At 35.1% G+C, this 25,204-nt stretch overlaps 1 protein-coding gene across 2 annotated transcripts in view; it reads left to right on the top strand.

Moving 5' to 3' along the window:
- The window catches only part of PAPOLA (poly(A) polymerase alpha), a 61,810-nt gene that overhangs the window by 17,450 nt on the left and 19,156 nt on the right, over positions 1-25,204 (top strand). For both annotated transcript variants that reach the window (XM_074326967.1, XM_074326966.1), the window contains exons 4-15: positions 5,612-5,693; positions 7,637-7,746; positions 8,189-8,242; positions 10,492-10,603; positions 11,299-11,388; positions 11,479-11,617; positions 13,166-13,238; positions 14,544-14,664; positions 15,632-15,716; positions 20,854-20,907; positions 21,431-21,550; positions 22,856-22,965. In XM_074326967.1, coding sequence (XP_074183068.1) covers positions 5,612-5,693; positions 7,637-7,746; positions 8,189-8,242; positions 10,492-10,603; positions 11,299-11,388; positions 11,479-11,617; positions 13,166-13,238; positions 14,544-14,664; positions 15,632-15,716; positions 20,854-20,907; positions 21,431-21,550; positions 22,856-22,965 — 1,150 coding nt within the window. The remainder of the gene's footprint in view (positions 1-5,611; positions 5,694-7,636; positions 7,747-8,188; positions 8,243-10,491; positions 10,604-11,298; positions 11,389-11,478; positions 11,618-13,165; positions 13,239-14,543; positions 14,665-15,631; positions 15,717-20,853; positions 20,908-21,430; positions 21,551-22,855; positions 22,966-25,204) is intronic.

The raw sequence follows: 25,204 nt of genomic DNA, 5'->3' as shown, positions 1-25,204 counted from the left end.
GGGAGCTCAGCTCAAGGTTCCCTGTTCAATTTTAGTTGCATGGGGCGCAGCCCACCATCCTTTGCTGGAGTTGAAGAATTGAACTGGCAACCTTGTGGTTGAGAACCCACGCTCCAACCGACTGAGCCATCTGGTCACCCAAGAGCTGAGCGGCAACTCATTAACTTCATTCTATTGGAGGGCGCCTCTCACTGGCCTATGTGGGAATCCAACTGGCAGCCCTGTTGCCCGGAGCTCGCGCTCTAACCAACTAAGCCATCCGTCCGCCCTGTGTCCTTTCTTTATAGCCTAATTCTGTAAGTAGTAAATTGGTTAGAGAATGGGAGTAAAGAGTTGAGGCTTCCCAAGTTTTGTTCTTTTGTGTCTGCGTTTTGTGGAGAGAATTTCTTCCTAAGCTGGTTAGTTTTAAGACTTGATACAGGATTTCTTGATGAAGTCACTATTTATATTTTTAGACTAGCTAATTTCTTTCTTAGGGGGGTGTCCTTGGATTGTAAGATGTTAACTAGCACCCCTGGCCTCTTCCTGTTAGATGCACTGTCCCTGCCCCTCCCCCCCCTTCCCCAGATTGTGACAACCAAAAATGTCTCAGACATTTCTGCGAGAGGCAGAATGATCCTTGGTTGAAAATTACAGATTTAATGTATATTTACAATAGATTTGTAATACTTTGGGGGGAAAATTGCATAAAATTGGAACTTTACTTTAGTTGTTTGGTTTGTCTGTCATCTAATAATATCCTGAGACTTAAAAAATTTTACACTGCAAATGTTTTTCTATGACTGGAATTAAGAAATCTTAGTTTGTGGGTAATTATAATAGCTGTAAACACATGTATGTCTAAAAGTGTACTAATTGGCCACTAGCTACATGTGACTATTTCCATTTAAATTAACTACAATTAAACCTTCAGTTCCTCAGCTTAGTAGTGAAGTGTAGCTAGTGGCTACTGCATTGGACAGTTCTGTTAGACAGTGCTAGCCAAGATACATGTGTGTAATCAGAGACGTCCACAGATCAGTGTTCTTAGGTAGTTTCTTCCTAACTTCCTTTGAAGGCCTGTTTCTGCACACACCTTACTCATTTCATTTAAATAATCAGGCCAACTTTGTGAGTTTTTAAAATACCTAAATATAGGCATACAAAGGCCTTGACTACTATAAAAACAAAACAGAATAGGAGAAAAATGACCAAATTTTTTATGTATGTAAATATGGGGGCCCCACAGAATATGGGGCCCTTGGGACAGATCGGACAATTAAGGCTTATATGCCATATTCTTTTTTAAGTTTTTTTTTTTAATCTTTTTTAAGTTTTTTAAAATTGATTTTTTAGTTACAGTTGACAGGCAGTATATTAATTCCAGGAACATAGTGATTAGACATTTATATACCTTATGAAGTGATCACACTGATAAACCTAGTACCCATCTGACACCATTCATAGTTATTGCAATATTCTTGACTATATTCCCTATGCTGTACTTCACATCCCCATGACTGGGGATCCCCATTTTTGTAACTGGCAATTTGTATTTCGTAATCCCTTTCACCTTTTCCACCCAGTCCCCCCAATCCTTTCCCATCTGGCAACCATCAGTTCTTTGTATCTCTGAGTTTGTTTCTGTTTTTATTTTCATTTATTTTGTTTTTTAGATTCCACATATAAGTGTAATCATATGGTATTTGTTTTTCTCGGATTTTTTTCACTTAGTGTAATACCCTCTAGGTCCATCCATGTTGTCACAAATGGCAAGGTTTCATTCTTTTTTGTGGCTGAGTAATATTCCATTGTATAAATGTACCACATCTTCTTTATCCAATCATCTATTGATGGGTACTTGAGTTGCTTCCATAACTTGGCTATTGTGACTAATACTGCAATGAAAATAGGGGAGCATATGAGTGTATGTCTTTTCTTTTTCTTTCTTTCTTTTTTTTTTTTTTTTAAAGATTTTATTGGGGGAAGGGGAACAGGACTTTATTGGGGAACAGTGTGTACTTCCAGGACTTTTTTATTTTTTTCCAAGTCAAGTTGTTGTCCTTTCAATCTAGTTATGGAGGGTGCTGTTCAGCTTCAAGTTGTTGTCCTGTCAGTCTTAGTTGTGGAGGGAGCAGCTCAGCTCCGGGTCCAGTTGCTGTTGCTGGTTGCAGGGGGCACAGCCCACCATCCCTTGTGGGAGTCGAATCTGCAACCTTGTGGTTGAGAGGACGTGCTCCAACCAACTGAGCCATCCGGGAGCTCAGCTCAAGGTGCTGTGTTCAATCTTAGTTGCAGGGGGCAGAGCCCACCATCCTCGTGGGACTCGAGGAATTGAACTGGCAACCTTGTGGTTGAGAACCCACTGGCCCATGTGGGAATCGAACCGGCAGCCTCCGGAGTTAGGAGCCCGGAGCTCTAACCGCCTTAGCCACCGGGCCGGCCCTGAGTGTATGTCTTTTCAAATTAGTGTTTTGGATTTCTTTAGATAAATACCCAGTAGTGGGATTGCTGGGTCATAAGGTAGTTCTGTTTAATTTTTTGAGGAATGTCTGTACTGTTTTCCACAGTGGCTGCAACAGTTTGCAATCCCACCACCAGTGCACGAGGGATCCCTTTTCTCCACATCCTCGCCAGCACTTGTTTGATGATTTATTGGTAGTAGCGATTCTGACAGGTGTGAGGTGATACATCATTGTGGTTTTAATTTGCATTTTTCTGATGATGGGTGATGTTGAGCATCTTTTCGCATGTCTGTTCATCTATATGTCCTCTTTGGAGAAATGTCTATTCAGGTCCTCTGCCCATTTTTTAATTGGACTGTTTGATTTTTTTGGTGTTAAGTTGTAATTGTTCCTTATATGCTTTGGATATTAACCCCTTTTGAACGTATCATTGGAGAATATCTTCTCCCATTCAGTAGGTTGTCTTTTTGTTTTGTTGATGGTTTTCTTTGCTGTACAAAAACTTTTTAGTTTGATGTAATCCCATTTGTTTATTTTGTCTTTGTTTTCCTTTCCCGAGAAGACATATCCCAAAAAATAATGCTAAGAGCGATGTCAAAGAGTTTACTGCTTGTTTTCTTTTAGGACTTTTATGGTTTTAGGTCTTACGTTTAAGTTTTTAATCCATTTTGATTTTATTTTTGTATATGGTGTAAGAAAGTGATCCAGTTTTATTTTTTTTGCACGTATCTGTCTTGTCTTCTCAACATCATTTATTGAAGAGCCTGTCTTCACCCCATGGTGCATTCTTGCCTTCTTTGTCATAGCTGAATTGACTGTATAGGTGTGGGTTTATCTCTGAGCTCTGTTCGTTCCAGTGATCTTTGTGTCTGTTTTATGCCAATACCATGCTGCTTTGATTATTGTAGTAGTTTGATCTAAGGTAGCGTGATACCTCCAACTTTGTTCTTCTTTTCAACGTTGCTTTGGAAATTTGGGGTCTTTCGTTGTTGAGGCCTTAACTGTTTTTTAAATTTTTTTTTTTTTTTAGGCCTTGACTACTTTTAACAAGTGTAATATTATGCATGTAGAGTGTCTCTTTTCCGTAAGTGGTGATTAAATGTGTTCTTATAAAACAGGGGAGTCCCTGAGTCTTACAATTTATTTTTAGGGTTTTGGAATATGAAGTAACACTTCATTTATGTCATTTTTGGCAGAGGGGTGGGTAAGTAGTCTCTTTTATGCTCTGGTACTGAATGAGACGTTACTGAGTAATTAGAAGGTAAAGAGAAATATTGACCTAACACACAGTAAAATTTTTTGTTTGAGCAGACATCGTCCTTACCGCCAGGGCCATTCAGTAGTCATCATGGTACTTTGTAGTAGTGCCAGGGTCAGGAAGGTGATTTTTAAGTGCTTTCCTTTCAAGCATCCTAGGTGTTTGTGAGCAGATGAATGGATAAAGAAGAAGTGGTACATACATATAGAATGGAACATTACTCAGCCATAAAAATGAATGAAATCTTGCCATCTGCAGCAACATGGATGAATCTAGAGGATATTATGCTGTGTGACATAAGTCAGACAGAGAAAGACAAATACCATATGATTTCACTTATATGCGGAATCTAAAAAACGAAATAAACAGACTCATAGATAACATTTTGATGGCTGCCAAATGAGAGGAAGGGAAGGGATTAAGCAGTACAAATTGGTAGTTACAAAATAGTCCTGGGGATATGTAAAATACAGCCAAGAGGGTTGTAACAACTGTGTGGTGTCAGATGGGTGCTAAATTTTATTGGAGTGACGACTTCGTAAGTTATATAAATGTCTAATCACTGTTGTACACCTGAAACTAATTAATGTTATGCCAACTGTAATTAAATAATAACTTATTTAAAAAAAATTTTTGTGATGAAAAATTCGTATTTCTGGTGTTTCTGCTTTTAAGAAACTGTCAGTAAGTTTAGTTCTGTCCAGAATCATCCCACCAAAGTCTTTTGGAAATCTAAAAAATTAAACTTCTGTATTTCCCCGAAAATAAGACGGGGTCTTATATTAATTTTTGCTCCAAAAGGTACTTTAGGGTTTATGTTCAGGGGATGTCATCCTGAAAAATCATGCTAGGGCTTATTTTCCGGTTAGGTCTTATTTTCGGGGAAACATGGTATTATCTAGCAGTATTGGTCTTAAAGTAAGTCACTTATTTTTCCCCCCTTCTTCCGCCCCCTCCTTCCTCCCCCCACCCCCACTCCGGTTCAAGCCGTTGATTCTCAGTCTACTTGTGTAGGACACAGCTCCCTGGCCCATGCTGGTGTTATGAGCCTTGCGCTCCCCCTGGCTGAGGCAGTCAGTCACTGGTCGTCAGTCGGCTGCTCACAGCAGCTCACGGCAGCTCTCACCAGCTGCCGGCTACTCAGGTTGGTCACCAGCTGCTCATGGCAGCACACAGCAGCCCATGGCTTCTCACGCTGGCTGCTGGCTACTCATGCTGGCCACCAGCCGCTCCTGGCAGCACATGGTAGCCCGCAGCAGCTCACGACAGCTCACGCTGACCTGCCGACCTCCAACTGCTCACAGCAGCCCAGCTCCAGGGAGAGCTGTTGTTCACAATCTTAGCTGTAGAGGGCGCAGCTCACTGGCCCATGTGGGAATCGAACTGGCGAACTCGGAGTTAGGAGCTCGGAGCGCCAACCTTCTGAGCCACTGGCTGGCCCAGTAAGTCACTTTTGATGTGGTAAAACTATACGCTAATATTATGGGCTATTTGGTATAATCATTGATTATAATATAATTTTTTAAGCAATCATATATTTTGTTATATTCTAACATGATTTATACAGCATCTTGGTTATGAATAGAATCTCTGATTCTAACATTGCTTCTGTGTAATCCCATGGTTTCTACCAGTCCTCTTTAAAGCAGTTTCTAGAAAGAAATGTGACAAAATTCTAAAATAGTAAGGGTCTTCATTAAAGAACACTCATTAAAAGTTCAAAAGTGCTTGAATTTCAAATTAGATTGATCTGTGAAGGCCTGGTATTTTGTAGAACTTATACAGTTTACTGTCCGTATAAATTTGCACTGAAATCTTGTTTTGTTCTGTTTTGTTTTATGTACAGTGTTACTTGAAATTTCCTTTGTGCTCCACTGGCAGAATAACTACTTCTTGTTTGTTTCAACAGAATCTTCCACAATCTGTAATTGAAAATGTTGGCGGAAAAATTTTTACATTTGGATCTTACAGATTAGGAGTACACACAAAGGGTAAATATTGTTTTCATTATTTTGGGAAGGAATACTTTCTTTAAGGTTTTTTTTTCTGGAGGGGGAGAATATTGGGGAACAATATGTTTTTCCAGGACCCATCAGCTCCATGTCAGATCGTCCTTTACAGTCTAGTTCTGGAGGGGTGCAGCTCAGCTCCAAGTCAAGTGATTGTTTTCACTCTAGTTGTGGAGGGCGCAGCTCACTGGCCCAAGTGGAAATTGACCGGTGGCCTTGGTATTATAAGCATTGAGCTCTAACCACTGAGCAACCGGCCGCCTACTGGTGGCTCAGCTCCAAGCTCGAGCTGTTGTTTCTCACTGGCCCATGTGGGAATCGAACAGGCGACCTTGGTGTTATGATCACTGCGCTCTAACGACTGAACCAAACGGTCGCCCACGTTTTTATTTCTTAAAAATTGTAATAGCATATCCATCTCAGTTACTTGTGGTGTATCATACAGCTTAAGTTTGCGTTAAAGAGAGTACTTCAAGGAGCCTAAATTGGGTAAGAAGAAAGAAATAACATGCCTTCTATACCTGTGCTGTCCAATGCAATATTAAGTAAAATGTAAAATTCAGGTCCTCAGTATAAGTAGCCACATTTTAAATGTCTGTAGCCACATAAGCTAGTGGCTACCACATTGAAAATTGCAAATATAGAACATTTTTCCCATTGGAGAATTCTTTTGAACAGTGCACCTCTCTATGTCATTTCCTCTACCTGAAGAATATCTCACTGTGGAAATCAGAACACAAATGATTTAAACTTAAAAAAAAAACCAAAAACCTATGGATTCCCCCCCCATGCTTTTATTATAGTTGTAAAATACAGTAAAGGAAAAAGTAAACCAAAAAAGTGCGTAGCTGAACCCATTGACAATTACTATCAATATTTTCTTATTTACACTTGTAATTTTTTTTCTCTGTGCAAATAAATACACAAAAATGTTATCATGGCAGAATGTTTATTGAGCTTTTTCTTTTGACTGAGCATGGAGCTAATACGTTTTTGATATTCATTGTCTTATTTATTTCTCATTCTATTCTCATGTAATATATAGGAGTCTGAGACTTAAAGAAGCAGTAAAGCATGAACAATATCTCCCTGCCACCTTTTGGCAGAACTAGGATTCTAACTTGGGGATTCTGAGGCTGTACTTTTCAACCGTTAACCACTGGCCTCTATGTTAAAAGTTTCTGTCAGTATATACGTGTTCTTTGTTCAGGCGCCCTTCCTTCTCCCCATCTCCCACTATGTGCCAATAGTAGTGTACTGTTTGCTCGTCTGCTTCATGAATATGCTAAGTGCACAGCCTTCCTAGCTCTTGAGTCTTAGGGAAATGTCTGTATTGACCTGATTCCCTGTTGCTCTCTCCTTTTTATGGTCCCAGTTACTGATTTTAATGATCTTTGTTGTGTTTTCCTATGTGCTCAGTGCTGGCCTCCTACCTATCAAGCACTAAATTAATAACAAATATCTTACCATGGTCTGCCTCATTGGATCTGTAGGTCCCATATAGGGGCCAGATAGGAGCCTATAAGCACCTATAAGTCACGTCATGTATAGAAGGAAACTATTTCTTTGTTTCACTAATGGGCACGGCTGTGACTAAATGACATCAGGATGTTAGGTCTGTTCTTAAGTAATTCCCTCTCCACCATAAAAGTCCTATCTGAGTCACCTTTCTTTGACTTCCATGTCACCTGGGCCACTGCAACTAGAGGATGCTGCAGGAAAAAAGATATATCCCATTAATTAGGATCATACTATTCCTATACTGACTGGTGTGTTTTTTTAAGGGGAGGGGTGCATTTTTAGATACTTAACAGATAATGTTAACCAATTCTCAAGCACAAATGCTGCAATAAGATATAAAATAATGTTCTAATAATAGTAATTAATGGTTGATGGGCTCGTTTTTTGTTTGTTTGTTTTTCTAGGTGCTGATATTGATGCCTTGTGTGTTGCACCAAGACATGTTGATCGCAGTGACTTTTTCACCTCCTTCTATGATAAGTTGAAATTACAGGAAGAAGTAAAAGATTTAAGAGTGCGTAAATGTTTGGGGTGAAAGGGAAGGAGTTATAAAAATTAGATAATTGAGTGAATTTTATGGCTGTCATTTATTGAACTCTTGAAATTTGCCAAACCCTTTTAAGTGCTTTTAATGTATGCTTGCATATTGTTCTTTACAAGCCTGAAATTATAAATCTAATCTCGTGTACAGAGTAGGAAATGAGGCGAACAAAATATTATGCAGTTTAGCCACTATCTCATATCCAAGTGTCAGAAATCAAGGATTTGATCTTAGGTTTGTCTGATTCAAGAGCCTACTGCGTTAAAGCTGGTTGCTGAGAATCTAGCCTGTGTCAGGCATTACGCTAAATTACCTTTTAATAATTTCAAGTATTGCATTCATTTAAAAGTACTAAAACTAGAATAGGTGTAATGTGTAGTTTCAGAGACACTGAACTTGTTTGATTTTCTTATAGGCTGTTGAAGAGGCATTTGTGCCAGTTATCAAACTTTGTTTTGATGGGATAGAGGTAAGGCGTAGTTCAAATAGACGGTTTTGCTATGTGTATTTGATCAATGTAAGTTAAAAACATGATTTATTTTAAAGTTTTATAATTAGTGAGTTGGTGTGATATTAATAAGAATTAACTTTTTAATGGAAATACTGCCTATTCTTTGTAGAGTACCATTTTTAGTCTTTTAAAGGAGTGTAGTGAAATTAGGAGCTAAAATAATCAAACTAATGAAACATTGACAATAAAATGCTGCTACAAAACAGTTTACTTGGTAGTTTATCCACATGCAAATTTTGTATACTTCTAGTCTTACTAGGATAACACAATATATTTTTACAAATAGAACTTCTCCTTGACTTCATTTAAATTAAATATTTAAGAAGCTGATAAAAAATTGTGACCTGATATTATGTCTGAGGAAATATTTTCTGATGGGAGAAGATACATGAGCTCAAATTCCCGAGATAATATGCATTTCTCTTTGCCGCTTTCACCATGTGTATTGAAAGTAATTTGAACAAAGCTGACAGTGAAGCAATTTTAGTTATTGTGTTACTTCTGCCATAAATGGTGGTGCTGGAAGCACTGATAGTAATAGTGAAGATTATAAAAATTCGTAAACTTGAAGAATAATACTCCATTGTTTTGCAAAAAAGGTGGTTTCTGTAATGTCTACATAAGATGCCCAACTCAATCTGCTATAAAAAGTCAAATGACTAACCTTAATAAATAGACATAAAGTATTAGTAAAGGATTATCAAGTTCAGGTAGTTTTAATTTACTGCCAATGTTTAAATAAATATAAAACAATCTGTAATGTAAGGTGATGTTCCGTTTTCCCAAAAATAACATTACCAACAAAAGGGAGATTTTTTTTTTTGCAGGACACTCAACCCAGTTGTGTAAACTTTTCAGGAGGGAGATGAAAGCCAAATGGTTACTTGAAATATTTAATGTGGTAGTTTTTTATCCATACATTGTATAGAAAATAATATTAGGGAATGTCTTTCCATTACAACATTTTGTGAAGTAATTTTATCCTTTTTTCAAATATCTGTGTACTGAGTTGCTTTTTGAGTTACCTGTTTTTGTGAGCATATAATCTTTATTTCTGTCTAAATTGGGGCTTTGAAATCAGTTTCATTGGAAAACTTATGCTACACCGCAGGTATTAGGTTGGTGCAAAAGTAATTGCGGTTTTTGCCATTATTTTTAACCTTTTAAACCGTATTACTTTGGCACCAACCTAATATTTATATTTGTATGCATGTATAGTTTTGTCTATCCTGTAGGTACATGTGAATCATTTTTTACAATAAGCTCTTAAAATACTTGTTTTTAAAGAGATCTTATAAAAGGCTCATTTATAGCAGCATTCAAAGTTTTGGAAGCATGAAATCATACCCTCGGGAGTAATTACCAAATCTGTGCTAAGTGTCTTTGCACTCCTACCTTTCCTTGAAAAAAGGAAAAACAGTTGTCACTTGTATTTTACAGAAGATGCCAAAAAAAAAGTATACATGTTTTAAGAACAGAAAACTATTAAAATTGTAATACTCAATATATACCGATAACAAAAGATGACTACAAGTCACATTTGACTTCTGCAATTACAAGAGGTGCTCAGCGTCAAGACACTTTTGATTATGGCAAACTACTGCTTGAGCAAAGTTGACCAAAGTGTCCACTTGTGTACATTTTTTTGACACCCTCCCCCATAAGTCTTCAGAGTTAGCCAGTGTTTGTTTTTGTTGTCTTAGTCAAAACTAAGCTGGAGGAACATGCCATAATATTATAGATATATAAGTTCTTAAATATAAGGAGCTCCTTTTTTAACTGACAGGTGTATTTGGGCTGAATATAAGGATATTGGCCTTATATTTGGGTATCTTTTAGTATGTAATCAATTCACAGTTTATATAGATGGAGAATTGAACAGTTAATTTTAAGTAATCCAGTTTATGAATTTAGCAAACTTAGTAAATCCAGTATGCATTTAATAAACTTAGTAAATCAAAGTTAGTGTTGTAAAAATGACAAGTAGGTATTTATATAAGTTCTGTTTCAGATTACCATGTTTTAACATTATCTGATTAGAATACCCATGGTATCAATTAATAGTGTTTGGGTTGCTGCAGGCATTTTCATGTTCATAATTGATGAGAAGATGCCGGCTTTAAGGAGTATGAAGTGTTTTGTTTTTGAAGAAATGCCTTAAAAATAGCCCAACAGATATGGAATGTTAAGTTTTGTTTTTGTTTTAGATTGATATTTTATTTGCAAGATTAGCACTGCAGACTATTCCAGAAGACTTGGACTTACGAGATGACAGTCTGCTTAAAAATTTAGATATAAGATGCATAAGAAGTCTTAACGGTATGTTAAAATGTGTTTACTTTTGCGTAGTGGCAGTTTTTGTCAAATATGAAATAGTTTTAAACTCAAGTTTTGTAATGAAGCTTCTTATAGCCATATTGTTTATCCATAGTCAGTCAAATAAAATGTGCTTTACTTAATAGTTAGACTGTAGGTAATTTATTTTACTCATTGGTATCTTGCACTTTTTTTTGTCTATTTACTGGGACATTTAAATTTAAAAATTGTGACATTGGTACTCTGTTGCTAATGATTTATGTTTCACTACATGATCCTAATTAATTTTGATCCTAATATCCTTTGTAAATCCTTTGTAATGTTATCAACTATTGTGTTTAAAAGGATTGCTGTTGGACACTTTTGTATTAGCATTGCTTGGTACCATGGTCTTGAAGAACAATTTTTTGAAATTTAAGTGGATCAAACTCAGTATATCCGGACTGGGAGAAATTTTAATTATGGGTTGAAAGTTTGAGATTAGGCAGATTCCAGTTCAGATTCTTTGGGTTAAGACAGTGCTTGTAATAGGAAATGAAAGTTTTAGGTTTTTTATTTGCCTCTTTATTGAATTAACATTACTGATTCTACCAAATAAGTTTTTATTTATTTGACATCGATCTCAGTAAATTTAAAAGAAGCATTAGCATTAAATTTTTGATGATTTAATGTTCTGTTTTTTTACTCCTGTTAATCAGGTTGCAGGGTAACCGATGAAATTTTACACCTAGTACCAAACATTGACAACTTCAGGTTAACTCTGAGAGCTATCAAACTGTGGGCCAAACGTGAGTTCAGAATTTGTTGGCTAGCTTATTAAAAATATTTAAACTGTTGTTCAACACTAACTTCTGTTTTTGCTTTTCCCTTATCAACAGGCCACAACATCTATTCCAATATATTAGGTTTCCTCGGTGGTGTTTCCTGGGCTATGCTAGTAGCCAGAACTTGCCAGCTTTATCCAAATGCAATAGCATCAACTCTTGTACATAAATTTTTCTTGGTATTTTCTAAATGGTATGTGTTTAGATTATATTAAAATAAAATTGATTGTAGACACTGAAGTTTAGTCTTATTTCTATGACATTTCTGCAGCTGGTTTCAGATTCAAATTTTAATTCATGATGTAACCATTTAGGTAGTCTTGGGGGGAGATCATATTGTATATAAAATGGCAAACTTAATTTCATTCCTTTTCCCCTAGCCTCCCCAGGATAGATAGTAAGACAGTTGCTATTTGTACTTCCATGTGTAAATTTACCCTCTAAATAAACTCTGAATTTTAGCTGTAATGTCTGCTAAAATCCAATGAATTAATAGGTTCGGATATCACTTTGGATAAATTTATATATACAACCTTTTACCCTTTGAATTCTTCTAAATCTATAGGCTATTAGATTCTTGCGATTTGTTTTTTGCTTTCAGCCGCCCATTTATCTTTGGTAAAATATTAAGATGTATATAGCAAGCTTTTAGGAATAACTGAAAGTGCTTGAATAAAGGCAATTGATCATCCCTTTGAGATTAGTCATTAACCGTAGAGGGATTTTTTTAAAGCTCCCTCGTTTTATTTATCATGTTCACATTTGTCAACCATTATTTCTTTTAAGAAAAGTAAGATAAGAGGTTATTGCCATTTTAAATTAGTTGCTTTGGCCCAAAAGCTTAGGGTTCTTGGTTTTAATGAAATTGATTTTAGAGATTTGTCTTCCCTACACAATTTCTGCCAACCCCTCTGCCAACTCCTCCTCTGAAAAATGAATCTTTTCTGCCTATTTTATAAAATCAGAGTTTTTGGATAGAGTTTATAATGTAGAATGTGCCACACCTTTTAATACACATTCTGTTATTTACAGATTTGCTAGCATTTAATTGTATATAACACAGGTTTGATGAGAGTGACTAAAGAATGTTAGAATTTCTCTTAGTGCTACACATACATAGCAAATGATATTTTTAAGAAGTTAACCTTGATATTAAGGATGGTAAATGTTTTCCAGTTTTTAATCTCTTCCATAAAGGACTGAAATAGCTAACCTATAGGGTGCATCTTGAAACTGTGTTCACGTCACAAAGTTTTGTAACACATACTCATAACCCTTAAGTCAAGAGATGGAGAAAAATTTTCCTAGTCAGTTTTTTTATAATTATTCATACTTCTTTGCCTGTAATGAGTTAGTTTTTTCATTCTCAGTTTTTTTGGCTGGAGCTAGTACAAAGACAGGATTTTTGTCTTTCAAGAGGGATTTCTCACATTTAGGGTTCAGGTGAACACATGAGATGTCTTGGGATAATACTTTTTAATTGAAATAGTGCTTTATCAGTTCTTTGAGAGGCAGAGATGTTTGACTTCAGTCTGAGAAAGCTACCAAACGGTTTAAGTTAATTTCATAGAAGAAAGGTATTTCAAGTAGTCTTAACATCGATGGGAATAAAAGATGATATATACCCAAAGGGCAAAATGAATGAAGAAGGATCACGTTCACAAATGCTGTATGTTTAACAAAATACGTTCAGATGGTAATATCCAATAGTCTTATCAAGTGCTACAATCTTTTTAAACAGGGAATGGCCAAATCCAGTGCTATTGAAACAGCCTGAAGAATGCAATCTTAATTTGCCTGTATGGGACCCAAGGGTTAGTGTATTATTTTTTCCCCTACAAATTCACACTGTGCAATAACAAGTAAAAGTCATCTGCGTAAACTTCAGGGAGACTTCCCATCCTTTTAACGTATGAGTGGACATGTTCGTATTACACTTTCTTTTAGATAACCTCAACTATAATTGTCCTCTGATGTGAGAAGCATAATTATGTACCCTGTAAACTACATTTAATTGTGCATAGTTTATAATACCAAGTTCACTAACATTTTAATTTATATAGAACTACCTTGTGTAAGTCCAAGTTGTGTGGGCATTTGTGCTTAAAAAAAATAAAAGGATCCTAAAAATTCCTGTATTTTTTTATTTGATCTAAATATTCTGTTAAAATTGGGTTGTTATAGGAAAACCGTTGCTTAATGTTTACCTGGGGCAGATACTAATTAGTATGATGTAATTATAAAAATTGCTTTGGGTATTTCAGATTACAAAACATGGTTGGGCCAATGAAGAGCTTCCATTCTGCCTTTTGGGAAGTTACGGCCTTTACTGCTTACTCAAATGTTGACAACATGCACTTTATTAATTGGTAAAAAATTTAGGTCTGTGGAAGGCTTCATAGGGTTATAAATATTTTATATTTCTATATTGTTTTGCTATCTTAATACAGTATCATAAACATTGTCAGTTTGAAGTTCTGTTAATTATATCAAGTTATGTCTTTTCAAGTTTTCCAAACCTCAAAGCATTTAATTTTGGAGGGATGTGAGTTTACAATTTTCTCCAGGGAAATATACCACTTATTCTTAGTATATGAATTAAGGTGAACAGTTACTAAATCATTACCTTTTAAAATAATACCAACATAGATAATGTAGTTCCGCCATGTGTTAATAAGCTTGTATGCTTTATAAGTTGAGGGTATGTTAAAAAACAAGTTTCCATCTTGTTTAAAGTTCATTTTACACAGAATATTGTAGTATAACATTTCTCAAAAGTGTAATTGTGTATGCATCCCCATTTCTGTTGTTGAAAAAGGAAAAACTAAACATCCATAGATGCCCAAGTAGAACCTTTTTTGCTCAACAGGCACACTGTTTCTAGTAAGGTCGCCAAAATAGTCATGCCCAAATGATTGAAACAAACTTAGTTTAGACCAAATCCTGATTCTATAAAGAATTCCCATAAAAACAGTGTCTCCTTACATGGTTTTTCTTTCTCAACTCCAGCTGTGAATGAAATGAAATTTAATCGTTGGTTCAGTTTAACAAGGGGTAAAAAGTCCAAGTATCTGTTGCATATGTACTTGAAGAAACTGATTGGCTGTTGTTGTATGTAGGTAAACCCCAGTGATAGGTACCATCTTATGCCTATAATTACACCAGCATACCCACAACAGAACTCCACGTACAATGTGTCCGTTTCAACACGGATGGTCATGGTTGAGGAGTTTAAACAAGGTAAGTGGTTATCCTTATGCTCTCCTTTATACACAAAGGATTTACCTACCATTGTAGACTCAGTAGTTGGGTATGCAATCTAAATTCAAGAAAGCACTGAGGTGAATTTTGATGTTTTTGTTTATTGGTTACAATATATATTAGAATTAACTTGAAAGACTTAGCTTAATTCCTTTTAGGCAGTTCATTTTTGATTATGTATTGGAAGATTAACCAATATTTAAAGCTGTATCCTTAGCACAGCTTTTAAGGACTGGTTTAGTGCCATACAATTGCCATGTCAAAATTTAAAGTGTCGTAGTTTGTTTCCATTGGGTGACGTGAGATGCTTTTTTAGCAGGCTATATTGGAAAGAGCTTTGATCAGGATTGTGGTCAAACTGCCCACTGATTTGGAAGACCCTCTAAACTTTCATGACTTCCAATAGCACTGTTAATTTGAAGGTACAGCTAGCTATTGGCAAATGGTCTGAGGGAGGTTACTGGAACGGGGTGGTTTGACTTGACTGACACCAGTCTAGGAAGTAGAATCAGCTGTCCGACTACCAACTTCAAACTCAGAAGTGTAAAGTTCTTTTCTGTGGTCTAAACAGGCTCTTCATGAGAACACATTGCTATTCTTTTAGAAACAGCAGGAAGCTTGTTTTTAGAAAGACAAGAAACAAAGCTGATGGGAAACTTTTCTTGAGTAACTACAGTGCTTAATTGTTGGAGAGAGTCAGTCTATGGGCATGGCATTTAAGAGTAATGGTGATTTACCAGAAACCTGGCTCTCAAAAACTACCCCAGTTTTTTTGAAAAGTATGTATATATGTAAGAATCTTTGTGCTCTAACGTCATAGACTGAAATTGCTATTTATTAAATTTATTGTAGGATCATAGTGAACGCATGTGGTATGTTTAAGATCTTTAAAACTCTAGATTGTTAGACCAAACCATGCAAACATTTTAATATGTTTTTAATTTAGGTCTTGCTATCACAGATGAAATTTTGCTGAGTAAGGGAGAGTGGTCCAAACTTTTTGAAGCTCCAAACTTCTTTCAAAAGTACAAGTATGTATTTTAAGGCATGTCGGACATGTTGCTCTCTTAAGTAATGGTTGCATATGTGAAATCTCTTCTTGCTAGACTAATGCAGTTTTGAATTTTCCTTTAAACATCTTCTATAGAAGTTTCCTTCTGTCACAAAGGGTGTACTGTTTTTAGTTAAACCCCTATTTTTACTTGTCAAGCAAAAGTATAACCCCTACAATTTTGCTGTCCTCTGAAACTGAACTCCTACTCCATTTGTAGCAGCATTAATTTTCTAGGCATATGGTATTCATCACCAAATCTCAGACTCTGTACACCTTGGCATGGAATGAACTGTAAAATTTGTAGTTAAGAAAGTATTTTCAGCTAGTTCTGGAAACATCATTAAGATTAACTATAACAGGCAAAGCTCATGTCACATATAGTCAAATGTTTTCAATAGTTACAGCACATGATTGGCCTAAAATTTCCCTCTGTTAATGAAGCCCCTTCAGATATTTCTACAATTTTTTTGGAATCTAAGTGGGTGTAATACTTTTCACTAATGGTTTTGATGGTTTAATACCTTAGTACAGGTTAAAAGCCTGCTTGTGTTGGTTTTGATGAAAATTGTAAGTTACAATAAATCTTACTTTTAAAACAATGGACTTGCACTTTTATTTGCCCTGAGCTGAAAACTTTCCAAAGTCCCACTTAAAAAATTTTTTTTCTTTAATGCTCAAAACATTCCTGACCATTTGATCTTGTGGATTGTGTTTTGTAATAATCTAAGCAAGATTGCTTTATGCTATTTCCCCAATTAAAAACAAGAATGATGACCTTCATGATGTCTCTGTGTTTTGTTTCTGTATCTTTTGCATGAAAAAGCAATAATGGAGCCAGCTTAATTGTTGTGTTCTGGGAGCACTACCTTCAGTAAAAATTTAAATAGCGTAACATTGAATGCTCATGTTTATTACTTATTCCCCATTAGTTGTGCTTTTCCATTTGGCAGATGATTTGTCTTTTATTTAAACCAATGTTGAGGAAGTACTTTTGAACATTTGATAAACATATTCTGATATTTAAAAAACTATAATTGTACAGAGAATAGTACATTGGTTCTGTAGAAAAGGATCAGCATCTCTTAATCCCTGAGAATCAAAGATGAAGCTTGATTCATTCTTTTTCCTATCTCACTTGCTTACAGGAGTAAGGTAGATAGAATGAAATTCTTGAAAGTACTCGTGTCTTTCTTCACAAGACACTTTTAAGAAAGATTATTGTTGAAATTCAACAAACCTCGATAGTATTATCCATTTGAATACATTTGAATTACTAGAACTTTGAAGATTTTCTTTTAAGACTTGCTTAATCTTTTTCTTTTAAAACTTCTAAGCTATCTTTCAGTCTGTGCCAAATAGTATCTATAAGCTCTTCAGTTGACATTAAAAGATTATAGATTACTATCTTTACTCTTGAAACAAATGATTTTAGGTTATCACAAATGACTTTAAATATAATTATATGAAGATGTAGCAACAAATAGAAGAAATTATATCAGGAAAATTAAAATTTCAACTGAGTCCTGGGATAAAAGATTTGAAAACATGACAACAATGGGCTAATTTTATTTATATCAAATTGTATTTCCCCCTAATTTCCCTCTACGTTTTGAGTAATTTTTATTAGACTTCAGAGGTATTCACAGATTTGAATTTTTCTTTTAATATATAAATTACCCCAAAGATTGACTGTACAACTAAATGGAAAATTCTAGTTTTCCCTGATTCCAAATTGGTTAAATCTTATTTGAAGACTATCTTGCAAGTATTTGTTATATATAGGATTTTAAATCGTATGTAATGTACCTGCCTGCCATTCCTGGAAGGGAGGGAACCATGGAAGGCCTTTGTCTTAAAAAGCAGACAAGTCATCTTCTAGAAGAGATCAGTGTTCCTTGTGAAAAGGGGTAACATTATTTTGTGAAGTTTTAAATAGTTTTAAGAAAATATTTTTCGTGTATTTTCTTGAAGGTACTCAAATTGACAAGTAACAGTAAAATAAATCATTGATATAGGAAATGTGAATACTTATTTCAGGTGTTCCCATTCGCTAGGAAACATGGAAAGGTATTAGGAAAACCAAAATGTTGTCTAAGATGTTATTAATAATTTGTAATTCCAAGGAGAAAACATGTATACAATAATTTCGCATTAAAATGTTTTGGAAACTTTAAAAACTGCACTGTACCTATTGAACCTGAAGTAAAGATGGAACTTCAAAGATTTTTGTCTGAGAGAATTAGGTTTTTCAGTGAGCTATAATCTACCCAGATAAAATCTTAATGTGATGAAATGGCCAGGAAACCTATTTACAGAAATATTTTTTGGGGAGTGGTAAATAGTTATTAAGTAATAACTAAGTGTTCTTAGGAGTTTTTAAATAGGTTTTAATTCATTTGGGGCACATTTTTATAGTTTATTGGAAACTGATAATCTTTAAATTTGAGGGAAAGTTAGTCACTATTCCATTAAGAATTCAAAGTGTCTTGTGAAGGCATTTGAGCATCTTAAGCATGATAGTGGCAGTGTGATACAGGGGATCACGTTTTTTGGAATAGCAACAAAATAGAGTCTAAATTTAGAAATACTACTTGGTTTTGTGCTCTGATAGGGATTTGAGAAACTGAATACCAGTTCCGGTTTTTAAAACAAACTGAGTTGGGATTCTGTTTTCAATTTCTTGGATGAGTTTGTTTTATAAACAGATTCCTAATGGCAGGTTATTTGTATTAAACATTGTATTTTGTATTTCCACTTTAAATTTGCTTAAATGTGGCTGAGTAAAGGACATTTAACCAGCATAAATACTTGTTAGCAATTGATCACTTTTAGCTATATTTAAACAAATGCATTTGTGTATAAACAATGTAGATACTCCGCCCATTTCATTAATAACCAAAGTTGAACTCTAAGCTTCAAAACTAAACTTTGAATTGCCAACAAAATTACGTTCAGATGTATTGTACATTTTTCCTTAAATAGAGACCACTGTACATTATTTGAGCTTTTGTGGAAGACTTAGGTGGTTATTAATTATATACATTTTAATAGTGCAGTAAAAGTGACTCAGAGACTGGGAGTTTGGTCCCTACGCTGCGTGAACCCAGACAGTTTGCTGTCTTTGAGTTTTTGTATGCATGCTTGCTTTTTATACTTGGTTGTCTCCTGTTACAAGTTGTACTTTGTCAGAAAGCTCTTCCTCCATCTCCCTTTCCTTTTTTTTTTTAATATATTTTTAAATCTTGCCCATTTACAATCTCTCAGGCAATTGGAAATTGGTTACTGAGCTGGTTAAGATTTTGTTTGATTTAAGAGCACTTCGGTCTCTGAGAGCAGATTTCTGTATACATAAATGCATGAACTTTTAGTGCTTTCATGTGACTTATTTATTTGAACCATCTGTGTTCTATATATAGTTGACCCTTGAAAAATGCGGTGGTTAGGAACTGTAATCTTCGTACTACTTTTGACTCCAACACTTAACTAACAGCCTACTGTTGACTGGACTCCTTACTGATAAATAGTCTATAAACACATGTTTTGTATGTTATTTAAGTATTGTATACTCTGTCCTTAAAGTAAGGTAGAGAAAAAAATCTTAAGAAAACCATAAGGAAGAGAAAATACGATATTTATTTTTAAAAATCCACGTATAAGTGGACCTGTGCAGTTCAAACCTGTGTTGTTCAAGGGTCAACTGTATTTGGTTTGCTCCAAATCATGCTGAACAAATTAAACAGGTAAAGGAAGTACTAGTCTGTGTGGATTTGGACTGCATAGTCACATATCTGACTCTGTTTTCATATTTACATATATTACCTCTGTTACCATAAGATTATAAATACTTGGAAGTTAACTCACTTGAACACAATTCCTCTGCCATAAGACCAATATTATCCCATTGTATAGATGTTGTACACAAATCTTAGATTTAGATTACATAGCTATTAAGAATTAGAACTATTTTCAAATACTTGTGAGCATAAATAATCAAATGGTCTGTTTTAAGGAAGTATGGTTAAAAAATGTTTCAACATGCCAAGTCTTCAGTACCCCTTGCTTAAATGTCTTTGTGTGTGGGGGGGGGGTGAGGGTGGGGGTAGGGAGGCGGGAGGGAAGGTGAGGGGCAGTTAATTTGAACTAAGGTTGGTAGTTTTTTTCTGGAGCTAGGTCAGACATTTGCTCTTAGCCAGAAATCTCATTTGTAAAATGTGAAAGAAAGAACATCATAAAGGTTTTATCCTTTTGAAAGAATTTAAAATTTTTTGTCATGCTCTGATTTTTCCAAACTAGTATCCATACTAGATACAGTTTGCTTTTTAAGGTAAAGTTTCTGGTGAGAAGTTTGGCTTCCAGCACCTCTAAAATGGATTCTGTAGAAGAGTATATGGGACTGAACTTTTTCACCTTATGAAATTGAATTATACTTAAAATAGATATTTGGTCATGATGGTATTTTCTCAAAACTTGTCTTTTCTCTAATTTTGATGGAATTGGATTCAAATTTTGATGGAATTGCATACAAATCAGATTTCTTTGTTGCCCTCAATTAGTGATGTCTGCTGCTTTGTTACAGAAATTTATACTCTTGCTTGAAGAGTCGTGAGGCCTAACTTAAGTATTAATTGAGTTTAACTTTTGCTGCCTTTTAATTTGAGTTAAACAACATGATGTGTTCGGTACTGTTTTTGAAGTTACTGGTGTAATAAGTATATTTAGTGATCCTGTTTTTGTGGCACAGCCTTGGTGCTTCATTTCCATTAAAATAATTTTGCTTTAATAAATTATATTTTAGTGAGCAGCTCTTGAATTTTACAGATAAAGCACTCCACTGGAGTCATTGAACCAAATTATCAGTTAATGTGCATTCAGCATTCTTGAGTTAAGGGGCTTTTGGAGTAATTATTCATAAAATAAGTATTTGTCAGAAGAATTACACTTGCCAATAGTTAGAAACTTGTGGAATTTAGCTTTTATGATTTGTGTGCATATTGAGATTGCAGTTCCCCTTTGCTAAATTGATGCTGATGTATAACTGTCACGAAGCTTATATATTAATATCCAGCACAAAGCACTTAAGTGAAATAAATAGCATGTTGTCTTTATCTTCAAAGGCATTATATTGTACTTCTAGCAAGTGCACCAACAGAAAAACAACGCCTAGAATGGTGAGTACAAGATTAGACTTTACAGAAAAACTAAACTTCAGAATGAATCAGATAGCCACAGAACGTATTAGGAGATGGGAGAAAGTCCTTAAAACATCCAGCTTGGTTTTATTCATAAATGGAGTTTTACTACTTACAATAGAAGTATAGGAATTTTGGGGATTCATATACAACTTTTGTTTGTTTTTTAACCTTATAGAAATCCAAGTATCATTTCCTAACTATATTTTAAGGTGCTTTGTTTTAGCTTACTATATTTTTTTCATTAAATACTTCTGGGGACGTCTTCTGTAATCTTCATAGTTTGAAATGTGGTTTGATTTTCTTCTCCCCTAGTTTTCTCTTCAGCATTTTTGGGTAGAGCATGAGATTTTGGTTTTATCTGTGGGGGTCCAGACAGTTGAACTGCTCGTGTATTTAAGTGTGATCTTCATGTTACTGCTTTACATAAACATTTGATTTTGTGCATTCTATCTTTTAAATTAACCAGAATTTTTATTAATACTAAGTGACATTTGTTCAGGGTGGGCTTGGTGGAATCAAAAATCCGAATCCTGGTTGGAAGTTTGGAGAAGAACGAATTTATTACACTGGCTCATGTGAATCCCCAGTCATTTCCAGCACCCAAAGAAAATCCTGACAAGTAAGCAGTTTTCTAATTTAATCTAGTTTCCTCTTCCCATTTTCAGCTTTTACTCGTAGAAGCATTTATAGGCAATTTTTAATAGCTACAGTCACTATTTTACTGATTACATACGGCTCAAAACCAATTTGAGATTTGTAATTTAGGTTTTCCTGATTAGAAACATTGAACAGAAAGACTTTCTTGAGAAAAATCACCACTGAAATAAGTTGTTTTCTCTGATGATAATAGTTTGTTATGATTGGGTCCCATTAACTAATTCGAGTTCAAATTCTGTAGATCTGCCCTTGAGCATTTCTTAACATCCTTTCTTGTCCTGTTTTGTATAGTGGTTGTCAGAGTAGCTATCATACTAAATATCAGTCTTTGCTTTCTTAAGTTTTAAAAAAGAGAACACACTTGGATTTGACTATAAAAATCTGATTTGTGATGTATTCTGGAAAATTGTGAAGATATGCTAAAGCAGGCTCACTTCATACTTTTAAAGGTCTTTTATAGATCGTTTTGTGGTTTGATTATTGCTGTATTATTGTATGAGATTCTATTTTGCAGACATGTACTTTGTTGCATTTGGAGGGTGATGGGAGTTTTAGTAATGAGCTTTTAAAAAAAATAAAATAGTATTAAGGAAAGATTGAAAAATATGAGCAAATGGGTCATTTAAGATTGTGCTGTAATAGAATAGTTGCTTTCTGATTGTTTATACAGATTATTTTCTTTTGCAATTATGTAAAAGAGTGATTTGAGCTTTTACAAATTTTTGTTGCTACAATCTTAATTTTTAAAAGATTGTATGAGCCATTCAGTTGATAGGTCATTAAATGTTCAAAGGTAACTGAATTACCCTTGTTCCTGTTACTGCACTGTAGTCGAATTTTTGTTCACATGGCCTTTCAATTGAGTTTTAAAAGTTTAAGGAACATATAGTAAGTTCTAGTTAAACTTTTATATCTAGAATATCTGTTCCTGTTTCAGATTTTTTTAAATGCGTTAATTCCTTTTCCTTTATTTTTCTTTGTTTGCAGTGCCTCTGGTACTTTAGGGTCATCATTAAGAAAGGTGGCTGTCAGTACATAGATAATATGAGTATATTTGCCCTAGAACTCTGTTTATATATTAATAGAAAGACAGAGGATAGATGTCAGGGGAGGACTTTGAATTTTGATGGAGTTTGGGTTTACAACTTAATTTACTTACACATTTATATTCCCAGTTTTCCCACATACCTCAGATTGCGAATCACCTTGATAACTGTATTTTCATGAAATCCTGATAAACTATAGTAATACTCTTCTTACTTTGCAGGGAAGAATTTCGCACGATGTGGGTGATTGGGTTAGTGTTTAAAAAAACAGAAAACTCTGAAAATCTCAGTGTTGATCTCACCTATGATATTCAGTCTTTCACAGATACAGGTATATCTCTATTTGGATAATCAAAACATGTAATTGTATATTTGGATTTGTCTATGTATACCATAGTGATATTTGTAATAACTGTTAAAATTACATGGGAATATTGAACAATGGCCATCAAAATAATTTTAATGTTTTTGGATTAGGTAATAGTTTCAGAATTGTCTATTATATAAATGATTTTTTTCTATTGTGGCAGAGCTAAAGTGAAGTAGAACCATTTTAAATTTGACTTGTCCACAATTACTTATGAAATTGGAAATCACCTGCATATTTGATTGTCTGAAAGACTGTGTCTAACTGCCTTAATAATCTGGAACCTTAGAAATTTATGTTAAATTTTAGTGAAACTTTTGGTAACTTGAGGAAATTTATCCTCTACATCAAATATAGACTCAAATATTAATTCATGGGTGGGGGATAGGATGATGAGAGCTGTGTTTCAGATTGACCTGTACCCTGAGATCGAAGGTAGTTTGATTTCAGTAAAGACCAGATGGTGGGTGTGGTTGGCAGAAGCTAAGGCTTTACATACACACAGCTTTCCAAGGGAATGGTGAACATGCCCAGAGATCGTGAGGAGTGTGCATCTTCTTTACCGACTAATTTTTCTTTGCAGCATCTCTCCTTTCCCCCCCCATTTAAAAAAATTTTAGTGTGTGTCATTTTCACTTGTCCCCAGTAAGGAGTTTTCCCCTGAGCACATTCAGATTTAACATGAATTTTTTTAATCTCCGTGGAGGAGAGGCATAAATTGGTACAATTTGTTAAGAAGTCAGTGTCACACTAAACATAAAGGAGAACTAGAACACGTGTATTTCCATGTGGAAATGCTCAGATGCAATGACTAGAAGGTACACTTTGCTCAGGTGATTGCACCTGTATGTAGAGTCAGTCAGCAGTGTGACATCTGTGAATTCCTGCAGATGGAGGTGTTATCTGCTGTGGCTCAGGGACCACCAGCAGCAGTGCCATCGGTGACATAATAAAAGTTAAAGTTTCAAATCTAAAGGTAATCGTTTGATACATATGGTAGTTACATTTCTGGAAAATTCAGATGAAAAATACTAGGTTTTTATGTAAAATTGAGTTCTTCGTTCAAATAATTGATAAGTAGGTTTTTTTATCTTTTCAAATGTAAGGACATGGTACAGCCCTTCGTTGTCAGGAGCTCTCCACATTGAAGGATATTTAGTGTCTCTAGCAAGTAATAATCCTTAATTATTGTGACGACAAAAGCACCCATACAGGTTTTTTAGCACGTGATTTGCAGGGTGATAACTATCTGCTGGATACCACAAGTCTTTCAAAGTAGAAATTCTGATGTGAACTTAAACTATTTATGAACTAGCAAATCATGTGGAGATATTTGAATTAGAAAATTTATTTTGTGCATTGCATCTAAGTTGAGCCATATATCAAAGGTTGTATTAATGAACCATCAAAATTTTTAAGGAACTTCCAGGTATTTGGAGCAGGAAATATTTAGTTATCCTGTATCTTGAAACATTTTAATGGAATACTTTGTGGGATTCTCAAATAAAACAACTTTTACATTTTCAAACCTCACAGTCTTACCTCCAGTCTCTTCCAGCTACTGTAAATCTTTTTGATTTCAGGTTTTGGCAACTGTATGCTTGTAATTGTTCAGGCTAGGAATCTTGGAGTCCTCCTTGCCTCTTGTTTTTCTCATGTTCAGTCCTTATTTAACATCTTTGATAGATTCTTGGAAATGCGACTTCAAGCCAAACGATGTATAACAAAACCAATTTTACCATAACTGCTACCTGTATAAACACTAGTGAAGTTCCTATGGCGTATTTCTGGTCTCAAAAACATCACCAAACTTCTAAATAAAGATCTCAAATACTTCTAATATTAAACATTGAAATAAATGTGAGCTATACAAACATTTAAGAAAGTTTAATAAAAACAGAATTATTTCCACTTACTCCAGCTCAGGGTGGTGGGTGGCTGGAGCCTCTCTTGGCAGCTCAGGGCACAAAGTGGGACCCACCTGGACAGGACACCCTTGTAATGCAAGGTACACACACACACACACACACACACACACACATACACATGCACACTCAACTCAGATGGGGACAATTAGACACGCCAGTTCACCTAACTACACATCTTTGGGGTGTGGGAGGAAACCAGAGTACCTGGAGGAAACCCATGCAGACAGGGAGAAGGTGAACTCCACCCAGACAGTGGTCCTGGCCAAAAATCATGT

This window comes from Rhinolophus sinicus, linkage group LG03, assembly GCF_036562045.2.
Source record: "Rhinolophus sinicus isolate RSC01 linkage group LG03, ASM3656204v1, whole genome shotgun sequence".
NCBI lineage: Eukaryota > Metazoa > Chordata > Mammalia > Chiroptera > Rhinolophidae > Rhinolophus > Rhinolophus sinicus.
Note: the sequence above shows the minus strand (reverse complement) of the source record. Positions and strands in the feature narration are given on the sequence as shown.